The 20,685-nt window shown below is 40.4% G+C and overlaps 2 protein-coding genes and 1 pseudogene across 3 annotated transcripts in view; 1 reads left to right on the top strand and 2 right to left on the bottom strand.

The window, feature by feature from the left end:
* wbp2nl (WBP2 N-terminal like) overlaps positions 1 to 15,447 on the top strand; it is a 49,488-nt gene extending 34,041 nt beyond the window's left edge. The window contains exons 5-8 of one of the 2 annotated variants that reach the window (XM_028815327.2): positions 1,557 to 1,793; positions 2,371 to 2,484; positions 13,810 to 13,886; positions 13,979 to 15,447. In XM_028815327.2, coding sequence (XP_028671160.1) covers positions 1,557 to 1,793; positions 2,371 to 2,484; positions 13,810 to 13,886; positions 13,979 to 14,035 — 485 coding nt within the window. In that variant the 3' untranslated portion in view covers positions 14,036 to 15,447. The remainder of the gene's footprint in view (positions 1 to 1,556; positions 1,794 to 2,370; positions 2,485 to 13,809; positions 13,887 to 13,978) is intronic. The other variant, XM_028815328.2, reaches the window with a different exon arrangement.
* The window catches only part of triobpb (TRIO and F-actin binding protein b), a 287,315-nt gene that overhangs the window by 137,222 nt on the left and 129,408 nt on the right, over positions 1 to 20,685 (bottom strand). The window lies entirely within an intron of this gene.
* Positions 19,333 to 19,451, bottom strand: LOC114663282 (uncharacterized; annotated as a pseudogene).

Raw genomic sequence — 20,685 nt, 5'->3', positions numbered from 1 at the left:
GTCAATTAAAATAAAGGGAAATAGTTAATTAGCAGCAAAAACTGGTCACAAATTAAGAAAAGAGTTAGAATGAAAAACTGCAGCCACAGTAGCTCTCCAGGACTGGAGTTGGAGAACCCTGGTCTAGCTTCATAACACAGAAGCATATCAGTGTATGTCATCAGCGGGGCTTGTCTTCTGTTGATTATTTGAAATGTGTCCTTCTGCACATAAATTTAGCATGTAATTTTCAAGGAGTCTTCCAGTTAATTATGGAAAATGCAGTGACATGCAAATACCTGTCATAATATTTTTTTCTCCAGGGAAAACATGTTTTGGCCAATTTAAAGAAGTCCATAACACATCCACGGGATGTTTATTCATATGTTTATTATGCTGGAAAGTTTACAGTGTGAAAGGCAACCAAACTAACTGGAAATTAAAACAAAGGAATGAAATGTCCCCTGAATTGTAACAAAGCGAATGGACTACGAGTGTGAATATGCTTTTAGTCTTTTTGGAAAGTGGATAGGAGCTGTAGCCACTAACATGCACTTAAAGCGAGAATACATTGTACAGACTTCTTCAGTTTCAGTACTGTAAAAGATCACACTCTTTTGATCTCTCATGCGGTTTTCTTGTTAGTCTGCAAAAGGGATAATTATAAAGTACCTTAATGAAATCAAAACACTTAAAATGACCACGCAAAATTTGCTTCAATTTTAACAATGTGTGGTTAATGCGCTTTACTCATCGATCCAGCATACCAGGTCATTGTCTTCGTGGAGTGTGATTATTCCCCATGTCTGCACTGGATTTTCTCCCTGTACTCCCAATGCACTAACGGTTTGTTTGTAATTCTAAAGTGGTCATGTTTTGAGTGTGAATGTGGGTGTTTGTTTGGGTGTTGCCAACTATTGTCCTCATTTCTGCAGTGATAGGTTGGCTCCAGCCTTCTGCAACCTTGTTTACGAGGTTATATTATGTCATTAATAATGTTCATTGTTTGGTTCAGTCAGCATTTTGATGCAAAGAGGTTTTTTCCTCTCCATTTTCATTTACATGTTTTGTTCAGCTGATTTCTTCATATGTATGGAACAATGACCTTTGACCAGTTAATTGTTTTTCATCATGTGTATGACCTCATTTAATTGATGTTTTTTTTGTTTTGTTTTTTTATTACATTTAGTTCACTTTCATGATAGTTTCTTTGGAAAAAGTGACCTTTGAAATTGTATTGGAAAGAAGGTTAGGCCACATAAAACCATGTGGCATACAGAATGTAAGCGTTAGGATTCCTAATTGGAAAATGAAACTGTGTTGCTTTAATCGTTCCTTTATATGAGATGGGAGAATAACTATGATTTATTAGTTGGGGAAGCTCAGCTAAAAACTTCATTGTCTGACAGATGGTCACGGTAAGCTTCCAAGCTCTCTACATCCAACCCTGTGACCCATGTCTTCATCAAAGAAAAAAAAAAATCAGTCAGCAACATTGTATTCTGTTTAGGACTGTTTTTAACTAAAAATGTCTGATGCTGCAGAGCTCTTAACTCTCAATTCCATTCTTCTCCCAGCCTCTAGGGGGGGCCCTCCACCTCCAAGTAGCAGTCAAGCATGTGGCTATGGCCCAGCCCCAATGATGAGCAGATATGGACCGGGATCAGCCCCATACGGTCCTTCCCCTGCTGGTTTTGCTGTACCATATGGATATCAATATCCTTCTCCTCCTCCTCCTCCTGCTCAGAATGGTTACTACATGCCTCCTCAGCAGGCACCCATGGGATACCCCTATGCACCCCCACCCCAAGCAGGTGAGCAAAAAGGTCAATGAAAACTGGGTGCTCTGGATTGCACCCTTGAGTGACCCTCCTATAAAGAAAAATTGTCAGTGCAGGCCTCACTGGAATGTTTTTGAGAGGTTAAGGGACTTTTCTGTCTGCACTGTCATCCACTGCAGTGTTTTAAACCATTGGTTATGGTTATTCTCAAAAAGTGGCTAATCTGCGTTTGGAGAGCTAACATTCTAAGGGGCTTGGTCTGTGGCTGGCTTTCTTCAAAGAAACTAATTCATTCAATCTTTTTTCCCTTTAACATCTTTCTGACATTTTCTTTGGCATTTTAAAACGCAACGAAACTGTTTTGGTCGGAATGATTTTAAGCTGTTTATAATTTATTTTGGAAATCAATTTGGTGATGGCTTGCTAGCATTATTATTAACTGTTTTGCACATTTTACAAGTGAAAGAGTTTCTGCACATAAAAGAATGTGTGTTCTGCCATCCTTAATATTTATGATTGTGATTACAGTAAATGGATGGGAACATTCCTACAGAAGCATAAGGAAGGTGATATGCATGATGGCTTATAAATTATGTCTGTTTGATTGTAGGAGCTTTTCCTTCTGCACCCCCGGAGAACCCGGCATACATGCCTCCACCTCCTCCATACCCTGGACCACCTCTTAACCCTGCAGCCAACGGCTGGGCAGCACCTCCCATGCCAGGTACTACTAGCAGAGTTTGATGACTGTTGTTGAAATGATGACACTTGTGATCTAAATAGTATCGCCATGACAAATGTCAACTCGAGAATTAGAAATTTTAACATTATGAAACAGGGTTATTCTTTTCACTTTAATTTGCATTTGAAGGTATTCTTATCAGGTGAATTGTATTTAATACCTGTAATATATCTCCACTGATAAGCACCAGCTGCTTTAGGTAATAACCCTCAACACAATTTGGTACCTTTCTTTACAGGGCAATAGATTGAGAAAAATGTAACTCAGTAACATACCTTCATATGTGAAATATTCCCAGTATAGTCTTCAGTCATATATGAATATAAACAAGAGGTAGGCCGGGGTAGTATGTAGCCAGTACATTGGTAATGTTTTTTACATTGTGTCATAATCGTAAATTTTTGTTTTTTGTATGTATGTGAATTGTGCATCATTTTCATAGATTGTTTTGAATACAGAAAATCTCCAAAATCGTATACTTGCATCAGCAAATTTTGTTTTGTCAAGTGTAATTTTAGTATAGGCTTTTTCATTACAGCGCTCGGACTGTGTGAATTTCTCATCCCTGCTCTTATCTTCCATTATGCTTCCCAATCTTAAAGCAGTTATTCATTCATCCTTTACCAACTAGTGTTTTCTCCTATAATTTTTAAACCATTGCAAAGTGTTGCATTTATTTTTTTTCAACCTACATTTGTACATCTGCTGATGTTTATAGTTGAAGCTGATGACAACTTCTGCTGACTGGCTCATTTGAACTTCAGGCTTTTGAATCACATCTCTCACAGAGATACACTGTCATGTCCCGCGAGACAAGACTTTGTGCCAAGAGATTTACCAACGCCCGGGGCCAGAAATAAAAGACAAAGAGTAGATGACAATGTAGAATGTCATAAAGAGGTTCAAAAACGTTGGTGCGATACACTTGCAGAGCAGGTTAGAGATAATGAAAGTACTAAAATTTGAAAGTCTCAAAAAACTGATAGTAAAGATCACATTAGCGCAAACAAATGGAAATTATTACTCGGTGAAATAATGAAACAGCCAAAAGAGATCGGATATATGGACGTAGGTGATATGACAGAAGTATGTAGATATTGTTTGGATTTAAACTTTAAATCGGAAATTTGTAGATCGTTTAATTCGTGTTGCCATCAGGGATAGGTAGTGTTTCTTCCTAATGAAGAGGCGTATCTGTGAGAAATAAAAGATTTGGTATTTGGTGAAAGTGAAATCCACATACTCGAGCGGCAGACACGCGAAGTGGCTGGCACATAGCGCAGGCCAGGGGTTGGCGAGCGAAGCATGCTGAGGGCAAAGCCCCCTAGTCTCAGTGTAATAATGAGTAAGTGCAAGAAAAATCATCTGCTTGAAACCGCTGATATCAGACCATCCAGGCGTGTTGTTTCATTGTGTGCAGCCTATGCACATCTGTTCAGCTCAATCAGAATTCTATCTTAACATGCTGTGTGAACAGTCTAAAATTATATAAGGGATCATCTGTATCCGATAAATTTGTCTTAGGTACTGGGGATCAGTGAACAACAATTTTGAAAGTTGCCCAGTATCATGCAGACTCAGAAGTGGCATCATAATTTACAGTTTGAGCAAAATCACCTTTGTACGCTTCCCTGACACGCAAAACTAGAATCTGTCATGTTGTCATGGTCAATTTATGAAAAACTGCCACTATTATAACACAACAATAAATCACTTTCTTCTTCCTGAGTTTTATGTTCCGCTTGTCCTGTCACTGCAAACAATGTGTCAACAGCTGTACTCGGTTATTGGCTGGAGTTCAACACTGGGATGGCAGTGTGTGTGCGTTTAATGGTGCAGGAGTAAACTCCGGAATAACACTAAAAGGGCTAAAAAAAAAAAAAAACTTGATTGACAAGTCTAACTACTAGAATATTTCTTCTAAAAACAAACAAATATTTATTCATATATTTTGATTAATTTTGCAACCGCTGCAGCTCAAGTTAGCACAATAATAATTCACTCCAGCTGTGATGAAAACTGAAAATATTTTTTTGTAACTTATTATTTAAGTTCGTCTTTTCACCTACTTTAGTATTAGGTTTTTAATCTCGATTTTGTTTATTATTTTTGGTTTACAAAAATGAGTATCATTGTTTTTTTCTTTTCTTTTTATTTATTGTTTACAATAATGAAGTTGGCACTGCATGGCCACTAATGTGAAAAGCTTGAACCAGAAATGCAAATGTTCAATTTAAAAAAAAAAACAAAAAAAACAAAAGAACGGGATGGGCTTAGAGATGCTATAATCGCACAGTGCTTGTGTTTTACATCATCTTCCTCTGCCAGTTTTGTACACATTGTAAATTCAGCAATTAAGGCCTTCTCTTTGTCCTTGTAAAGGCATGACACTTTTGCCATCTTCTGAATAGGTTTTTTCGGTTATACAGGTACGAGACCTCGCTGGGAACATTCACGTGCCAATTTTTGGAATTACCGATACTAAAGTACCAGACCCCGGGCTTCAAATAAGAGACGTGAATTAAAGGTTAAGAGCAAATGTGCAGCCTCACATCATTCACATCTTGAGAACGAGTCTGATTTGGAGTAGAATGTTCTCCCAGTGTTTGGTGGGTATTGTCTCACGACTAAATTTGGGAGAAGTTAAATTTGTGCCCAGCTATGAACTGGTGTCTCACTGCAATTAAAATTGGTAAAGTGCAGTTGAAGTCAGAAGTTTATGTACACTCACGGTGAATCCACAGATTTTATGCTAACAGACTATAAATTTGGCATATCGTTTAAGACATTTACTTTGTGCAGGGCAAAAACAATTGTTTCCAACAATGTTCACAGACATATTATTTCACTTTTTGAAAAAAGCACAATTCCAGTGGGTCACAAGTTTACATACACTCAATTAGGCCTTTAAACAGCTTGGCAAATTCCAGAAAATGAAGTCTAGTCTTTAAACAATTAGAGAATTAGCTTCCGATAGCCAGTTAGGCTAATTGGAGTCAACATGTGGTTGTATGTTAAGGCCTACCATCAAACTCACTAGCTGTGTGTTTGATTGCTTGGAGTGGCCATCACAAAGCCCTGACCTCAATCTGACTGAAAATTTGTGGGTGGAACTGAGACAGCATGTGCGAGCAAGGAGGCCTATGAACCTGTCCCAGTTACACCAGTTCTGTCTGGGCTAAAATTCCCCCAACTTGCTTGTGGAAGGCGACCCAAAACGCTGCATTTTAAAGGCAGTGCTACCAAATATTAACAAAGTGAGTGTAAACTTGTGACCCACTGGAGTTGTGATACAGTCAATAAAAAGTAAAATACTCTGTCTTTGAACATTGTTGGAAAAAATTACTTTTGCCCTGCACAAAGTAGCTGTCTTAAACACAATGCCAAATTTGTAGTTTGTTAGTACAAAAAATCTGTGGAGGGAGTTATAAAATGAGCTTTAAAGGATTCATCCTAAGTGTATGTACATTTTAAAATTAAAAACTGAGTATAGGATGACTGACTGAGCAGCAGGGTCAAAGTCAAATGCACTGATGCATATTACAATGAAATTACCCTTTTGAATGTTTTCACTTTTTTTATCATACAACATTGAATTATAGTCAATTAAACTTTTTTGATATTAATCAACACAAAAAGACTTTAAGTGATCTAAATAAATTACATATATAAAACACAAACTAATTGACTGCATAAGCATTCACAACTTGTAAGTCAGATTTTAGTGGATGCACCTTTAGTATCCATGACAGATTTTGAGCAGTTTCTCCCCATTCTTCTTTGTAAAACTGCTGAAGCTCTGTCAGGCCGATGGGGATCGTGAGCGAAAAGCTTTGTATTTTTTTTTCTCCCAGTCCAGCCACAAATTCCCAAATGGATTGGGATCTGGACTCTTAACTCTGCCACTCCAACACATTAACATTGTTTTTAAGCCATTCCTTGTTGGGCTTTATACTTCGGGTCACCGTCTTGATAGAAAGGGGTGAGTTTATTTCAGACAGCGTCAGGTTTTCTGCAGGTTTTTCCTTCGCTTTACTCTCTACAATGACAAGCCATCCAGGGCCCTCTACAGAGCAGCATCCCCCATAGCATGATGCTGCCACCATGTTTCATGTTGGGTGAGGATGGCGTGGTTTTGATAATGTGCTTATGCCAAACCTGGCATTTAGTCTGAAGTTTAAAAAAGCTTCTACCTTCTTCCAGCTGACTTTACTCTCCCATTTGCCTTCTGACAAATCCTAACCAAAATGTCTTCTGTGTTTTATCTCTTTGCCACTCTCCCATAAAACATTGACTGGTGAAGCACCCGGGCAACAGTTGTTGTCTGCACAGTCTGTCCAGTCTTAACCACCATAGCTTGTGACTCCTTCCGAGGTCTTTCAGTGACCTCCCTCACCAGTCATCTTCTTGCACAGTCACTTAGGTTTTTTGTGGATAGCCTGCTCTAGGCAAATGTACAGCTGTGCCATATTCTGATCGATTTAACTGGATTCAAATGAGATATTCAGTGACTTGGATATTTTCTTGTGGTCATTCGCTGATTTGTGCTTTCCAATCAGTTTTTAATGGAGTTGAATGGGATTTGGTCCTTCCAAATATGATGCATTTAGAGTACAATGAACTGAAATTCTGGACAGGAGATCTCCATTGAACTAATTATGTGACTTCTAAGACCAGTTGGCTGCCCTGTTGATTATTTGGGGGTGTCATATTAAGGAGGGTAAATACTTTTACAATCAATAATTTAGAACACTGTGTAGAGATCTGTTTCTACTTTGACAATAAAGTCATTTTCTGGTATTGATATCAAGAAAGACAAATCCACTGTGATTGAATGTTGTATAATAATAAATTGTGAAAATTCCAGGGGGGGGGGGGTGAATATTTTGAACAGGATAAAAGAAAATACAATAGAAGTGTACATGGATCAGATTGAGTAAGTTCCTGTAATAGTTTTGTGCATTTAATAGGAGAAACCAAAAGCAATCAATTATGTAACTGAGCAAACAGATTATATGCTTGAAACGTAGATTGACTGGACAGTAGCGAGTTTTCAGAGGATCTATTGAATGCATTCACACAGTACATCAAATTATAGATAGATAGATACTTTATTAATCCCAAGGGGAAATTCTGGATGACTGCATGACAACTTTCCAGGCGTTCACATTTATTTCCAAAGTATCCTGTGGTTGTCCCTTTTTTCTGACAGCCAAATAACATGCTGCCTAACGGATCCAGTGTCTGTGCGAAGGCAACTTCAGCTGCAATCTCGGCAATCCCCCATTTTTCTTTTTCCCCTCCAATTACGTACCACATCAGACTGACAAGTGAGGACCTAAACACCCGTGTACCTTATTCCACATAGCTGCATTATATACATTGTACTTCCAGGTGAGGGCCTACCGCAACTGCTTCTGCCTACCCCTGAAAATCTCTGGAAAGTCATGTAATGTGACAGGGCCTTAATTCCAAGTAATAAAATTTAGATTTTTTTTTTATAATTTATTAATCTCTGAGGGTAAATTGTCTTTTCTCATGATCTACATAACACCTCCTACAAAATAACATCACAATACTGAATAAATATAAAAATATGAACAGAAGCACTTGGATGTAATTAGTGCTCAGAAAACAATATACAAATCTGGGGGAATGATGACAGTTGTCCTGTCCTTTTGCAGGAAAATGATAGATAATAATAATAAAAAATCCTGGGACGAGACGTGACTTTTTCAGAGAGATACTTTCACGTCCCGCGAGATGAGACTTTGTGCCAAGAGCTTTAACCACACCCGGGGCCGGAAATAAAACGTAGATGACAAAGTAGAATGTCGTAAAGAATTCAAAAACGTTGGCGCGATACACATGCAGAGCAGGTTAGAGATAATGAAAGCACTAAAATTCGAAAGTCTCAGAAAAATGACAGTAAAGATTGCATTAGTGCAAACAAACGGAAATTATTACTCAGTGAAATTACGGAACAGCGATAAAAGAGAATATATTGTTCAGATTTAAACTTTAAGTCGGAGAGTTGTAGATCGTCTAATTTACGTTGCCATCAGGGAAAAGTAGTGTTTCTTCCCAAAGAAGAGGCGTATCAGTGAGAATTAAGATTTCTTATTTGGTGAAAGTGAAATCCACATATGCAAGGCCAGGGGGGTTGGCGAGCGAAGCTCCCTAGTATATATTTGAAAAAGAAAAAAAAAAAGCACTTTTGTATTGTTAATGCACCCACCCTGCATTGCTAATTTTTCACATCACAAATGCACTGCTTTGCCAAGTTTTAGAACCTTGGTGAGATTGACATTCAAACTGAGCACAGAAACGACACAAAGAGGTCACACTAACAAAGTGCAGTCCAGTTACAAGTAGCAGTCATCCTCGGATTAAAGTAGCTTTTCAGTGGAACTCTGAAGGTGCTGGCACCTTCCATGGGATCAACTGAGTTAACCTGTTTTGCACTGTTTTTAATTGATGTACCTGTACATGCATTTTTCTCGTTGGGTGTATTGTGTGTCATAGTACTAGAAGTAAAATATTCTGTGGGCACTTTGACTTTAGTGGATATTAGCTTCCAACTGTTAAAACAGTTTTTGATCCCATGATGACTGTCTAAGAGGGAATAATTCTCTGTCTTTACATTTTCACATTTTTGTTTCCCTGAACATGCGTGTGTTTGTTAATAAATGGCATGATGGCACATTGAGTAGTGCTGCGTCACAAATCCAGTATCTTAGTTTTTAAATTCCATGTCCACTCATCTGCTGCAGCTGATCCCATATGCTCAAAAACATTCATGATTAGGTTAGCTGGAAATTTAAGGTTGGCCCATGGGATGATGGTCGGTGCATTAGATAATGCAGAATGAGGCAAAGCATATATTTGCCCCCAAAATATATACATACAAAAAATATATACATCCATCATCCAACCCACTATATCCTAACTACAGGGTCACGGAAGTCTGCTGGATCCAATCCCAGCCAACACAGGGCGCAAGGCAGGAAACAAACCCCGGGCAGGGCACACACACACACACCCACACACCAAGCACACACTAGGGACAATTTAGAATCGCCAATCCACCTAACCTGCATGTCTTTGGACTGTGGGAGGAAACCGGAGTGCCCGGAGGAAACCCACACAGACACGGGGAGAACATGCAAACTACATGCAGGGAGGACCCGGGAGGCCAACCCAGGTCCCCAGGTGTCTCAACTGCGAGGCAGCAGCGCTACCCCCTGCGCCACCGTGCCGCCCTCTACCTATCCATCTAGCTAAAAATTTATGTGAAATAAACATCATTACCTGAGACAGACATAGCTTCAAAATGTGCATGAGCCATTTTTCTGCTTGGAAAATCGCCAAAGCAGTGCGAATTTCAATTCTGAGATATTTGAAACATTTAAATTGAGAATATTTCACAATTTTTAAAGACAGTATATAAAATGAACTTGATATGTACTGTATGTAACTCTTAACAGTTCATACTTAACACCTTTTGTTGTATTAATATATTGGAATATTAAATAAACTAGGGGGCTTCGTCGCTTGCTTGCTTCGCTCGCCAAACCCCCCGGCCTGCGCTATACGGCAGCAACTTAACGTCTCTGCCACTCACGTATGTGGATTTTACTTTCACCAGACAACAGATCTTTTATTTCTCGTGGATAGGCCCCTTCATTGGGAAGAAACACTACTTTTCCCTGATGACAACACAAATTAGACGATCTACAAGTCTCCGACTTAAAGTTTAAATCCGAGCAATATATTCGATCTCTCTTCCGTTATTTCACGGAGTAATAATTTCCGTTTGTTTGCACAAATGTGATCTTTACTATCATTTTTTGGATACTTTTGAATTTTAGTACTTTTATTATCTCTCACCTGCTCTGCATGTGTATCACACCAATGTTTTTGAATTCTTTACGACGTTCTACTTTGTCATCTACTCTTTGTCTTTTATTTCCGGCCCCGGGCATGGTTAAATCTCTTGGCACAAAGTCTCGTCTCGTTGGATATGAAAGTATCTCTCTGAAAAAGTCACATCTCGTCCCAGGATTTTTTTTATTATAATAGAGAGATATGCTGACTAAAGTGCCATTACCTTGCAACATGCGTTCGTGTGTGTGTTCAAGCGGGCCTTGTGGCTGTCCTCCTCGAGAACTGCTTCCTGTGTATTGCACTATTGGTGCCAGGATAGGCTCCAGCCCCCTTGCAACCTTAAGATTAAACAGGTTTGAGAATCTGAGCTTAAAATTGTCACATGAAACAAAACAATCAATGTATATCAAGTCCAGGGTATCAAGAGGAATCTTTAATAACAATAAAAACAAAGGGAGAGGAGAGCTTGAATGTTTTCCTTCCAGATTCAGTCCTGTCGATGTTCACAGTGGCAGTTGCTTTTCACAAGAACTGGGTCTTTTGAGTCCTTTCTGGTTGGATTAGGTTAGGGTTTGTAGAGCTGCTCGCCCCCTAGAGCACGGGTGCACTACCTATGAAAGCAGAATCCTGCCTAATAATATTATTGTACAGGAGCATTTAAAAACCTCTATAAAAACTAATTCCATGATGCCAAAAAAACTCCTAAAATACATTTATATAAAATACCCTTTAAAATATGTACAAAATTTGCCTCCGTAAAATCATTTTAAAAAAGTGCAAAATGGAAACAGTTAAGAATAAATTATCCCATAAATAATAATGAGGTATTAAAAGCAGTCATAGATAGATAAGATAGAGTGAGTGTTAAAATGTCCCAGAATTCAAAATAAAATTTTAGGGTTATTAGAGAAACCTTAAAATGCTAGTAGTATACTAGTGTTTTAAAATGATAACATTAGGGTTATAAAAGGTCCAATTTAAGATTAGGAACTCTCCTCTTCTTTTATAGTTTATTAATGTTTAAGATTAGTCACCTAAATGAACTGTGGCCACAAGGTTAAGAAGTGGTTTGCTGAGCTCGCGTTCACCAGGAAGTGACCTGTCTGCATCATGGTGACCATCATTCAGTTTGTGATTTCTGTGTGAACATAAGGCAGGACACATGCCCATTCTTAGAGACTGCTCTGTCAGAAGAGGGCACCACAATTTCTGCGCAAGCCTTGACATTTTATTGATCAGATTTGGTAGATGCAAACCTAGCAGTATTCTTCCTGTGACACTCAAGAGGGCAGCCACCTGTCAGACCTGGAGGACTGGCAGCAATGACAGTAATCAATACACGTGTTGTATTCTTCACATGGGCTTGGCTCATATTATTGAGAGTGTAAGAGCGCTAGGGGTCGCCGTCGCCCCATTAAACCCAACAGACAGACGCAAACACTGGGTAAAAGCACCAAGAAGTTTTCTTTTAATTATTTCTTCTTGTACAGTGCCTTCAAAGCACCACAGTCACAATAAACACAATTAAATCGATACCAAAACCACAATTCTTCTCTCCACCACACCTCCCAGTAAGCTCCGTCACATTCCTCCCGCTCGCTTGCTGGGTTTCCATCAGTCCTTTAAATAATCCTTCACCTGGAAATGCTTCTGTCCTTCCGTCCACGTGACTTGTCAGCACTTCGGGTCAGATGGAGAATTGTGTTTTTTTTCTTCAGCCCGGAAGTACTTCTGTGCTTCTGTCCCAGTGACTTTGAAGTACCTCCGAGCTAGGTAACCAGTAGGGAATTCCCCAGTCTCCTTGTACCGTCTCCAGGCAGCACCCAGCAAGGGGGCTTTGCTGCCGAACACCATGTCCCATCGTGCCCTGAGGACATCCCGGGCACTGCTACAGTCCAGGGAAGCTGCCACCTAGCGTCTTGGGGGAGGCAGTGTCCTTGATCAGTTACCTTCCCCCGTCTTTCCATGCCAGGGGCGTCCCGGCCGGGTTGAACTGCTGGGCATCTCCCACAAGAGGATGGAGGTATGCTTACTATAAAAATAAAGAGCTTAGAGGACATCGTCAGGAAGTACAGTACATTATGATTCAATTACACCATTTGTTTGTTTTTAAAGAATGTCTGAACAATTTTATTAGGACGTTTTCACTGCATAGCAAACAAGCAAATTCCATGCAGCCCGTCTTTGTTTAGATTACAGGGGTGTCGAACTCCAGTCCTGGAGGGCCGCAATGGCTGCAGGTGTTCATTCTAACCACCTTCTTAATTAGTGACCTGTTTTTCCTGCTAATTAACTTCTTTTGCCTTAGATTTAATTAACTTGACTCAGACCCCTTAGTTCTTTCTATTTCCTTAATTAGCAGCCAAACAATAATGAGACACAAAATGAGAAAACAGGTGACCAGCTAACCACATTATCTGAACATAAAGAAAGGTGAGGGTCTCGGTAAGGTTGCTTTCTCAGGTCAATAATCAGAAACAGAAAATCGACACTTTGGTAAATGTCTGCTGTAGCAGAATGAGAGCAAGCTATGGATTAAGTAACAGGTTTAATTAACAGCAAGAATTGGCTTCTCATTATGAAACTGGTTGGAGTTTGATGTTCCAGTTTAGCTGGTCATCTGTTGGCTCGTTTCACGTCTCAGTTCTGTTTGGCTGCCGTTTAATGAAGAAACGAATCAATTCAGTGGATGGAATCCTTAAAAACAGGGCTACTAAAAGGAAGGGAAAAGGAGTTAATTAGCAGTGAAAACTGGTCACTGATTAGGAAAAGGGTTAGAATGAAAACCTGCAGCCAATGCGGCCCACCAGGTCTGGAGTTCGACACCTGTGGTTTAGAACATTAGAACACTGTAGACGAGAACAGGCCATTCAGCCCAACAAAGCTTGCCAGTCCTATCCGAACATCAAGTCGAGTTTTGAAAGTCCATAAAGTCCTACTGTCTACCACACTACTTGGTCGCTTATTCCAAGTGTCCATTGTTCTTTGTGTAAAGAAAAAACTTCCTAATGTTTGCGTGAAATTCACCCTTAACAAATCTGTGTCCCTGTGCTCTTGATAAACTCATTTTAAAGTCACCGTCTCGATCCACTGGACTAATTCCCTCCATAATTTTAAACACTTCAATCATGTCACCTCTTAATCTTCTTTTGCTTAAACTGTAAAGGCTCCGCTCTTTTAATTTTTCCTCATAACTCATCCCCTGTAGCCCTGGACTCAGCCTAGTCGCTCTTCTCTGGACCTTTTCTTAGCACCACTATGTCCTTTTTGTAGCCTGGAGACCAAAACTGCACCCAGTACTCCAGATGAGGCCTCACCAGTGCGTTGTGAAGCTTGATTCTTTATCTTTGTTTGTTAGAAGACACTTTAGTATTGTGAATCTTTGTGATTTTTTTTTTGTTTCTGTGTTTGATTGGACAGGTAACTCCAAAGCTGCAGAAGCTGCCTCCAGTGCTTATTACAACCCCAGTAACCCGCACAGTGTGTACATGCCCATGGTAAGATTCGCTCATTTTCATTCTGCTCCATTATTTCCCCATTAGCCACTGATGCTCATTAATCTTTTTATATTTTGTACCTTTGTTTTCAGGACCAGCCACCCCCGTATGCACCTAGTGCACCTCCTGAGGACAAGAAGACAAAGTAGAAGCTTTATCACAACCTTTCAGCACCCCCCCCCACTCACTCACTCACCCACCCACCCCTTCTACTCCTCCCCCAGCACTTCAAAACAAACAAACGGCTGACTGATGACAAAATACGCTCACCACATGGAGAGGGACATTCTTTATGTGTCCCACAGTAACGACTTCATTTGTCAGCATGTCCACACGTCCAGTCTGTATGCAGTGGAGTTTGGAGTGGCTCACCAGGGTGCAGTGAATGGACTCGCTCGCAACATTCCCCCAAAAATCTTTTTTTTTGTCTGGTTTTATTCCATGAGCCGTAATCTTTATGGTGTGATGTTAAGGGCCATCATAACTTTCTTTAGAACATCCACGACTGGAGTTTATAACCCCACTATGGTGACTTGGGTCAGCTGGTGTGTATAATGCGATTTGAGACTTTACTTCCCACCCCCTGTGGCTCAGTCAATTAAAGAGACTTACTGGATTATCATGACCTCTGCATTTTGTGAAACCGAAAATTTACTCTGCTGGTTTGATAGAAAACCAGTTCTGGAGAATCCTTGATTGTTGCTGATTTGTTTCCTCCCATTAGTGAGAGAACGTTCTAGCAGTTGAGTGGTGGCCTCTGTGAGCAGGCCATTGAATAAGATGGTCTGGAGTGATAATGGTAAGCGTGTGATGAGAGCGGCCAGTCAAGTAAAGGCTTTGGGTGCCGTTTGTCAGATGAGTAGCAGCAGGGCTCTGGTGACCGACGATCTCCAGCACAGGAGAAGGCAGGCAGACGTCCTCTTGCGGTGTTTTTTATTTAACCCCTCTCTCTCTTTACACATTATTCTGTTAGAAATTATCTTAACATTCCGATTTTTAAAAATTTGGGGGAGAGGTGGCGCTGCACCCTTGGCCAGAAATGTACAAGCATTCAAAACTGTAAAGATTTTTACACTAAATATTGTAGGAATATCATGAACCATTCATTGTGCTTAGCCTGAATGGACAGTTTGCAGTTGCACTTTTAATCTTCCGTAACACTTCAGTGTAACTAAAGTGAAGTGAAGATACTCGGCAGTTCTTCTGTTTTAGGTAAGTTGGTATTGACAGGTTATGGGAGAATTCTTACAATCCTGATCTGTTAATGAAGTTAAACTAACCCTGGTAGTGGCTTTTATATTTAATTCAAACATTATTAAATGAAATTAATTTTGTTGCCTCAAGGCTTCTTATAAAAATCATCCACATTGTTGGTTTTGTTGCGTTTCTGCTATGTTTGTGTTGTGTGCTTCTTTTCTCCTCTAACATTCTGTTTTATTCTGTAGCTCAGTTACAGTTAAAGAGAGTTGCTATTGGGGGATATTTTTCTTTTTTTTTTTGGAACGTGTAAAATTTTGTGGTGCACTTTAATAAAAACATATTTGGCATTTCAGGAATGGAACACCGCTTTGTCCAAGTGTTGTTATGCAAGTAAAGTGGATTCAATACTGGAAAATTGCATGCATTTGCTAAACCCACCAATCCCATCACAAGGTCTCCAGGCACTGGAGTGTATCTTGGGTTCAGGTGTTTGGGATGACAGTCCATGCCAGGGCACATTCACAAATGCAGTAGCAGATGTGCCACTTAACGTGGCCTGCAGTGTGAGATGTCCACGAATGTGCAGATTACATGCTGACAACAAGTAGGTTGGGAAATGACCTGTATCAGTGGAGGCCTAATGCTGGTACCAGCCTGGCACAGCCACCTTGCTACTAACTAAATCATTAGGAGAAGACCAGGAGGTCCCATGCAGCATTGGTGACTTTAACTGCAGGGTCTCGGTAGTGCCATATCACACAATTTTGTGTTTGTACTAAAGTAGTGAATCTAAACCGATGGTTAGTCAAAGGTAGATTTTAAAGGCATGTGATGAACTTCCAAAAGTACAAGATGTAGAAATTGTCATGGTCTCTCAGTTATATACAGTAATCCCTCGCTATATCGCGCTTCGACTTTCGCGGCTTCACTCCATCGCGGATTTTATATGTAAGCATATTTAAATATATATCACGGATTTTTCGCTGCTTCGCGGGCTTCTGTGGACAGTGAGTCTTTTTACTTCTGATACATGCTTCCTTAGTTGGTTTGCCTAGTTGATTTCATACAAGGAACACTATTGGTGGATGGCTGAAAAGCTACCCAATCAGAGCACGCAGAAAGTTCCTGTGTGCCGATTGGCTCAGCGACGGAGCACAGAATTCAATTCCGCTGCGTTAACCAGAAAGTCTCGTCTCGCACATTCAGCATCAACGTGCTCCTGCTACTGCTTCAGGGGCCCTGCCCAAGCACCAACGATTTCCGAAAAGGTAAAAGTTTTGGATATGTTGAAGGAAGGGAACAGCTACGCCGCTGCAGGACGCCATTATGGAATCAATGAGTCCACGATTCTTTTTTATTTAAAAAGGAAGAAAAGAATATAAGATCTATGGCCGCAGTGTCCTTTAACCAGGGCGCAAAACGAGTTGTAAGTGGATGTAATAAGGCGATAGTCCGGATGGAATCTGCTTTAGGGATTTGGATTGAAGCGTGCTGGAAGAACAACAATGGCGGTGCTACACAGTCGCCTGAAGAGGCTCCTTTAGAAGAGCTGTAACGCTATCCTTTGTTGTGCAGTAAAATTAAACTCATCGTTATCGGACAAGTCGCCGCGTCATTGTTGGTGAGTAACATAATTAATTTTCTACGTACAGTACTTATTACATGTACATAGTTTAGTATCACTGCACACACATTTTACTGTACAGTATACAATTTTTCTTGCATTGTACGTATTTATTGCTGGTGGCCTGCCTGTCGTAATGGCTGTAACATATGGGATATCGGAGACGCTCGATATCTTTATATACAGTAAAACCTAAATATTATTTTAAACAGTGTGTTTACATAGATAACATAATTTCAATGAATCTTACCTAATATCTAAGAGAATACAAAGGGTTTATGCTGTATAATTGTGCGGGTAATATTTATGAGTGGGGGTGAGTTTATAAGGGCTTAAAATATATAAAAATAACCATATGAACATATGGTTTCTACTTCGCGGATTTTCACCTTTCGCGGGGGGTTCTGGAACGCAACCCCCGCGATCGAGGAGGGATTACTGTAAAACAATTCTTGGGACGAGACGAGACTTTTTCAGAGAGATAGTTTCAAGTCCAGCGAGATGAGACTTTGTGCCAAGAGATTTGGAAAATATGGAAAGTTATTATCAGCCTGGACCAAGTGGGATTGAAAACATAACAGGTCCAAGCGGGTGTGGAAATAAAAGACAAAGAGTAGAAGACAAAGTAGAACATCGAAGAGAGGATCAAAACGTTGGTGCGATACACATGCAGAGCAAGTTAGAGATTATGAAAGTATTAAAATTCGAAAGTCTCAAAAAACTGACAGTAAAGATAACATTAGCGTTAACGGATGAAAATTATTACTCCGTGAAATAACGGAACGGCGAAAAGAGATCAAATATGTGGACATAGGTGATATGACAGAAGTATGGAGATATCGTTCGGCTTTAAAGTTTAAGTCAGAGACTTGTGGATCGTCTAATTCGTGTTGCCATCAGGGAATAGTGTTTCTTCACAATGAAGAGGCGTATCCGCGAGAAATAAAAGATTTGTTGTTTGGTGAAAGTGAAATCCACAAACACTACAGGCAAAATATCCGAATGTACAATGATCTGTTCGCATTCACATCATTCAATGCTCAAAACGTAGATTTACACGATTCAGGACCATATGCTATGAGAATCTGTGGGCCATTAAAGTTACTACAAGTTTAATTTCAAAGAAACCACAATTCGGTCAGGTTTATATTTATGATCACGGAGAAACGATGTAACATAGAATCGAAAGAGTTAAACAATCAGACGTATTAGAGAATCTACAGCTAATAATGGATACAAATTCATACGTCCAAAAGTATCGCACTTTACACGAAATTTATCTGAAAAACACGGACAAATGTTTTCTTGGATTTCTATATGAATCTGAAAGATCACACTCGCATATATAATAAACCAACATGTGAAGAATTTGTCAGCAATAATAATTTCGAAAGACGGAGCTATCAAAGACAGAGTTGATGTTCATGTTTATCCAAAAGCACAGCACGATTCAACACAAGCGGCAGATCTGGGAAATGACCAGCGAGTAGGGCCTGCACGGGGGTTGGCGAGCAGGGGGCAGAGCCCCCTAGTTTGAAAGATTAAATTGTAAAGCGCTGACCCCAAGCCTTTACAGTATTTAGAGTTGGGCTGTGGTGCACCCGTTGACCCACACCAAGCTCTAACTCTCTAAAACGTTCTTCTTCCCCATTAAGTTAAAAGTCACCCCAGCCAAAAGACACGGCTTGGCTACAATGTGGCTGTTGTCGGACAATAATACAAGGCATTATGGTTTGGACGGTGAGCCAACCACCATGATAGTTAGAGAGCAAACGCTGGCAACACTTTGGTAGCACATCTCCCTTTGCTTCAGCATTTGCACAACTATCAGTAATGGCTCAGTCCAGTTTTTTTGTTACCATTTGTGTTATTGCAGTAAGGTCTCTGTACTTGCAGGGGTTATGTGTGTCAGTGTCGTCGATGAAAACTGAAATCCACAAGTAGTATGGTTCTCACTTAAATAAGCAATTTGTAATGTTTTCACGTAAGTGAATCCAACTAGTGTGTGGTATTTAAAAGATACCAACAAGATTTTTGCTGTTGTGTAGGGACTTGGATCTGTAATTAATAGTCACATTTAAAACAATAACTTTTTAGTAGGTATACAACAAAAAAAAAAAAAGAAAGCAACTTAACAATTACACATATACAATTTAAATGAATGGAGAAAAAAATGGTGTGCCAGACAAGGTTGACTGCTTGCTGTAGGAGTGCCTGCTCCTGTAGATAAGAAGGGTCGGTCGCGGCGGGGTAGGTGGAATTTTAAAACCATGCAGAACCCATGTGAAAGGCACCATATAAATCCATCCATCCATCTTCCAAGGGTCACGGGGGTCTGCTGGAGCCAATCCCAGCCAACACAGGGCACAAGGCAGGAACCAATCCCGGGCAGGGTGCCAACCCACCGCGGGACACACACAAACACCCACACACACCCAGCACACACTAGGGCCAATTTAAAATCGCCAATCCACCTAACCTGCATGTCTTTGGACTGTGGGAGGAAACCCACGCAGACACGGGGAGAACATGCAAACTCCACGCAGGGAGGACCAGGGAAGCGAACCCGGGTCTCCTAACTGCAAGGCAGCAGCGCTACCACTGCGCCACCGTGCCGCCCTCTTCTCACAGCACTCGGGGTTCCCAGGCGGTCTCCCATCCAAGTGCTGGCCAAGCCCAAGGGTGTTTAGCTTCCGAGATCAGATGAGATCGGGCGCATTCACACTGGTGTGGCCGTAAGCCACCATATAAATAAAATGTATTATTATGATAGGAAGCTGACTTTTTTTAAATTCTGTAGCAGCGCTAAATGAAAAAGAACACTCAGTGATCTCGAGGCTGCTGGGAGAAAGAAAAAGCAGCGCGGGATTTAAAAAGGAAGTGGTAAGCCGGGAGGCTCGGGATCGTTTTGTGCGTCTGTTACTGTATTGCGTTACACAATTGCTTTTCATTTGGATTACAGTTATCACTTCGTTAAAGGAGTGGAGAGTTTTGTTCCTTGTGTGTCCTGTGTCTGGCTCGTTTGTGTCACTTTGACTGGTTAGGAAGTCATCGTCATTTGAGGGCTGAGGCAGAGACGTCAATTCAGCCACTGCCTTCTGTGAATGCGGGGGAGACTCAGAAGATCTTCATTTGAGTTTTGAAAGGTTCAGTGGTCGTTTAGGCCGTGGTCCTGCTTCTTGTCTACTTTAATTCATGTTACTACTTACATAGGCAGTGTAGTAAGGTACACTACCTACCCTCATTACGGACTATATAAGCCCCAAAGTGTACGTGCAGAATTCTTCCACATTGAAATAGTCATTTGTGGTTGGAAAAGAGCCTTTTCTTAAACAATAAGCCGTGGTGGTATATACTGTAGAATACACAGAGTGCAGGTAAAATACAATAAGCTAACTTCACCCGTGCTGCGTGACGTTCCCTGGCACTGTCATACCCACCCAATGATTCACTCTTCTTTAAACAACACTTACCTCAACAGATAAGCAGGCCCAACACAGCCACCTGACAGAAGAGAAAAGCAGATGTGTGCCAATGCAGGACTTCCAAGTTGTGACTTTCACAGGAACTTCACCTTGTGGAGTGAAATGTAAGAATCCTATCTTGTTAAAAACTGTGTAGTCTTCCCCAGCCGTACAGCAGTTAGAGCTCACCTATGTGACAATCTTTAACTGCAGAAAAAAAATCTAAAGGCTTCTAAATATGCCAGAGCTAATAAGCATCCCAAGATCTCTTCGGAGCGTGTGTGTCCTTGTCGAATTGTTATGGCCACAGGCTTACAAAGACTTTGAAATGACTGGACAGGCCTAAAGCTGTGTGACAATTTATGTGTGTGCCAATGGCAATCCTTAATAAAATCAATTATTATTGTAATTCCCTAAAAATAATGTCTAATAACAATCAAACCAGCTTCATCCTATCACAGCATTCTTCACAAAGCTCTGTAGCTTCTCGTTCAGCTCATGATGTAGTGGA

The sequence above is a fragment of the Erpetoichthys calabaricus genome, chromosome 12, assembly GCF_900747795.2.
Source record: "Erpetoichthys calabaricus chromosome 12, fErpCal1.3, whole genome shotgun sequence".
NCBI lineage: Eukaryota > Metazoa > Chordata > Cladistia > Polypteriformes > Polypteridae > Erpetoichthys > Erpetoichthys calabaricus.
Note: the sequence above shows the minus strand (reverse complement) of the source record. Positions and strands in the feature narration are given on the sequence as shown.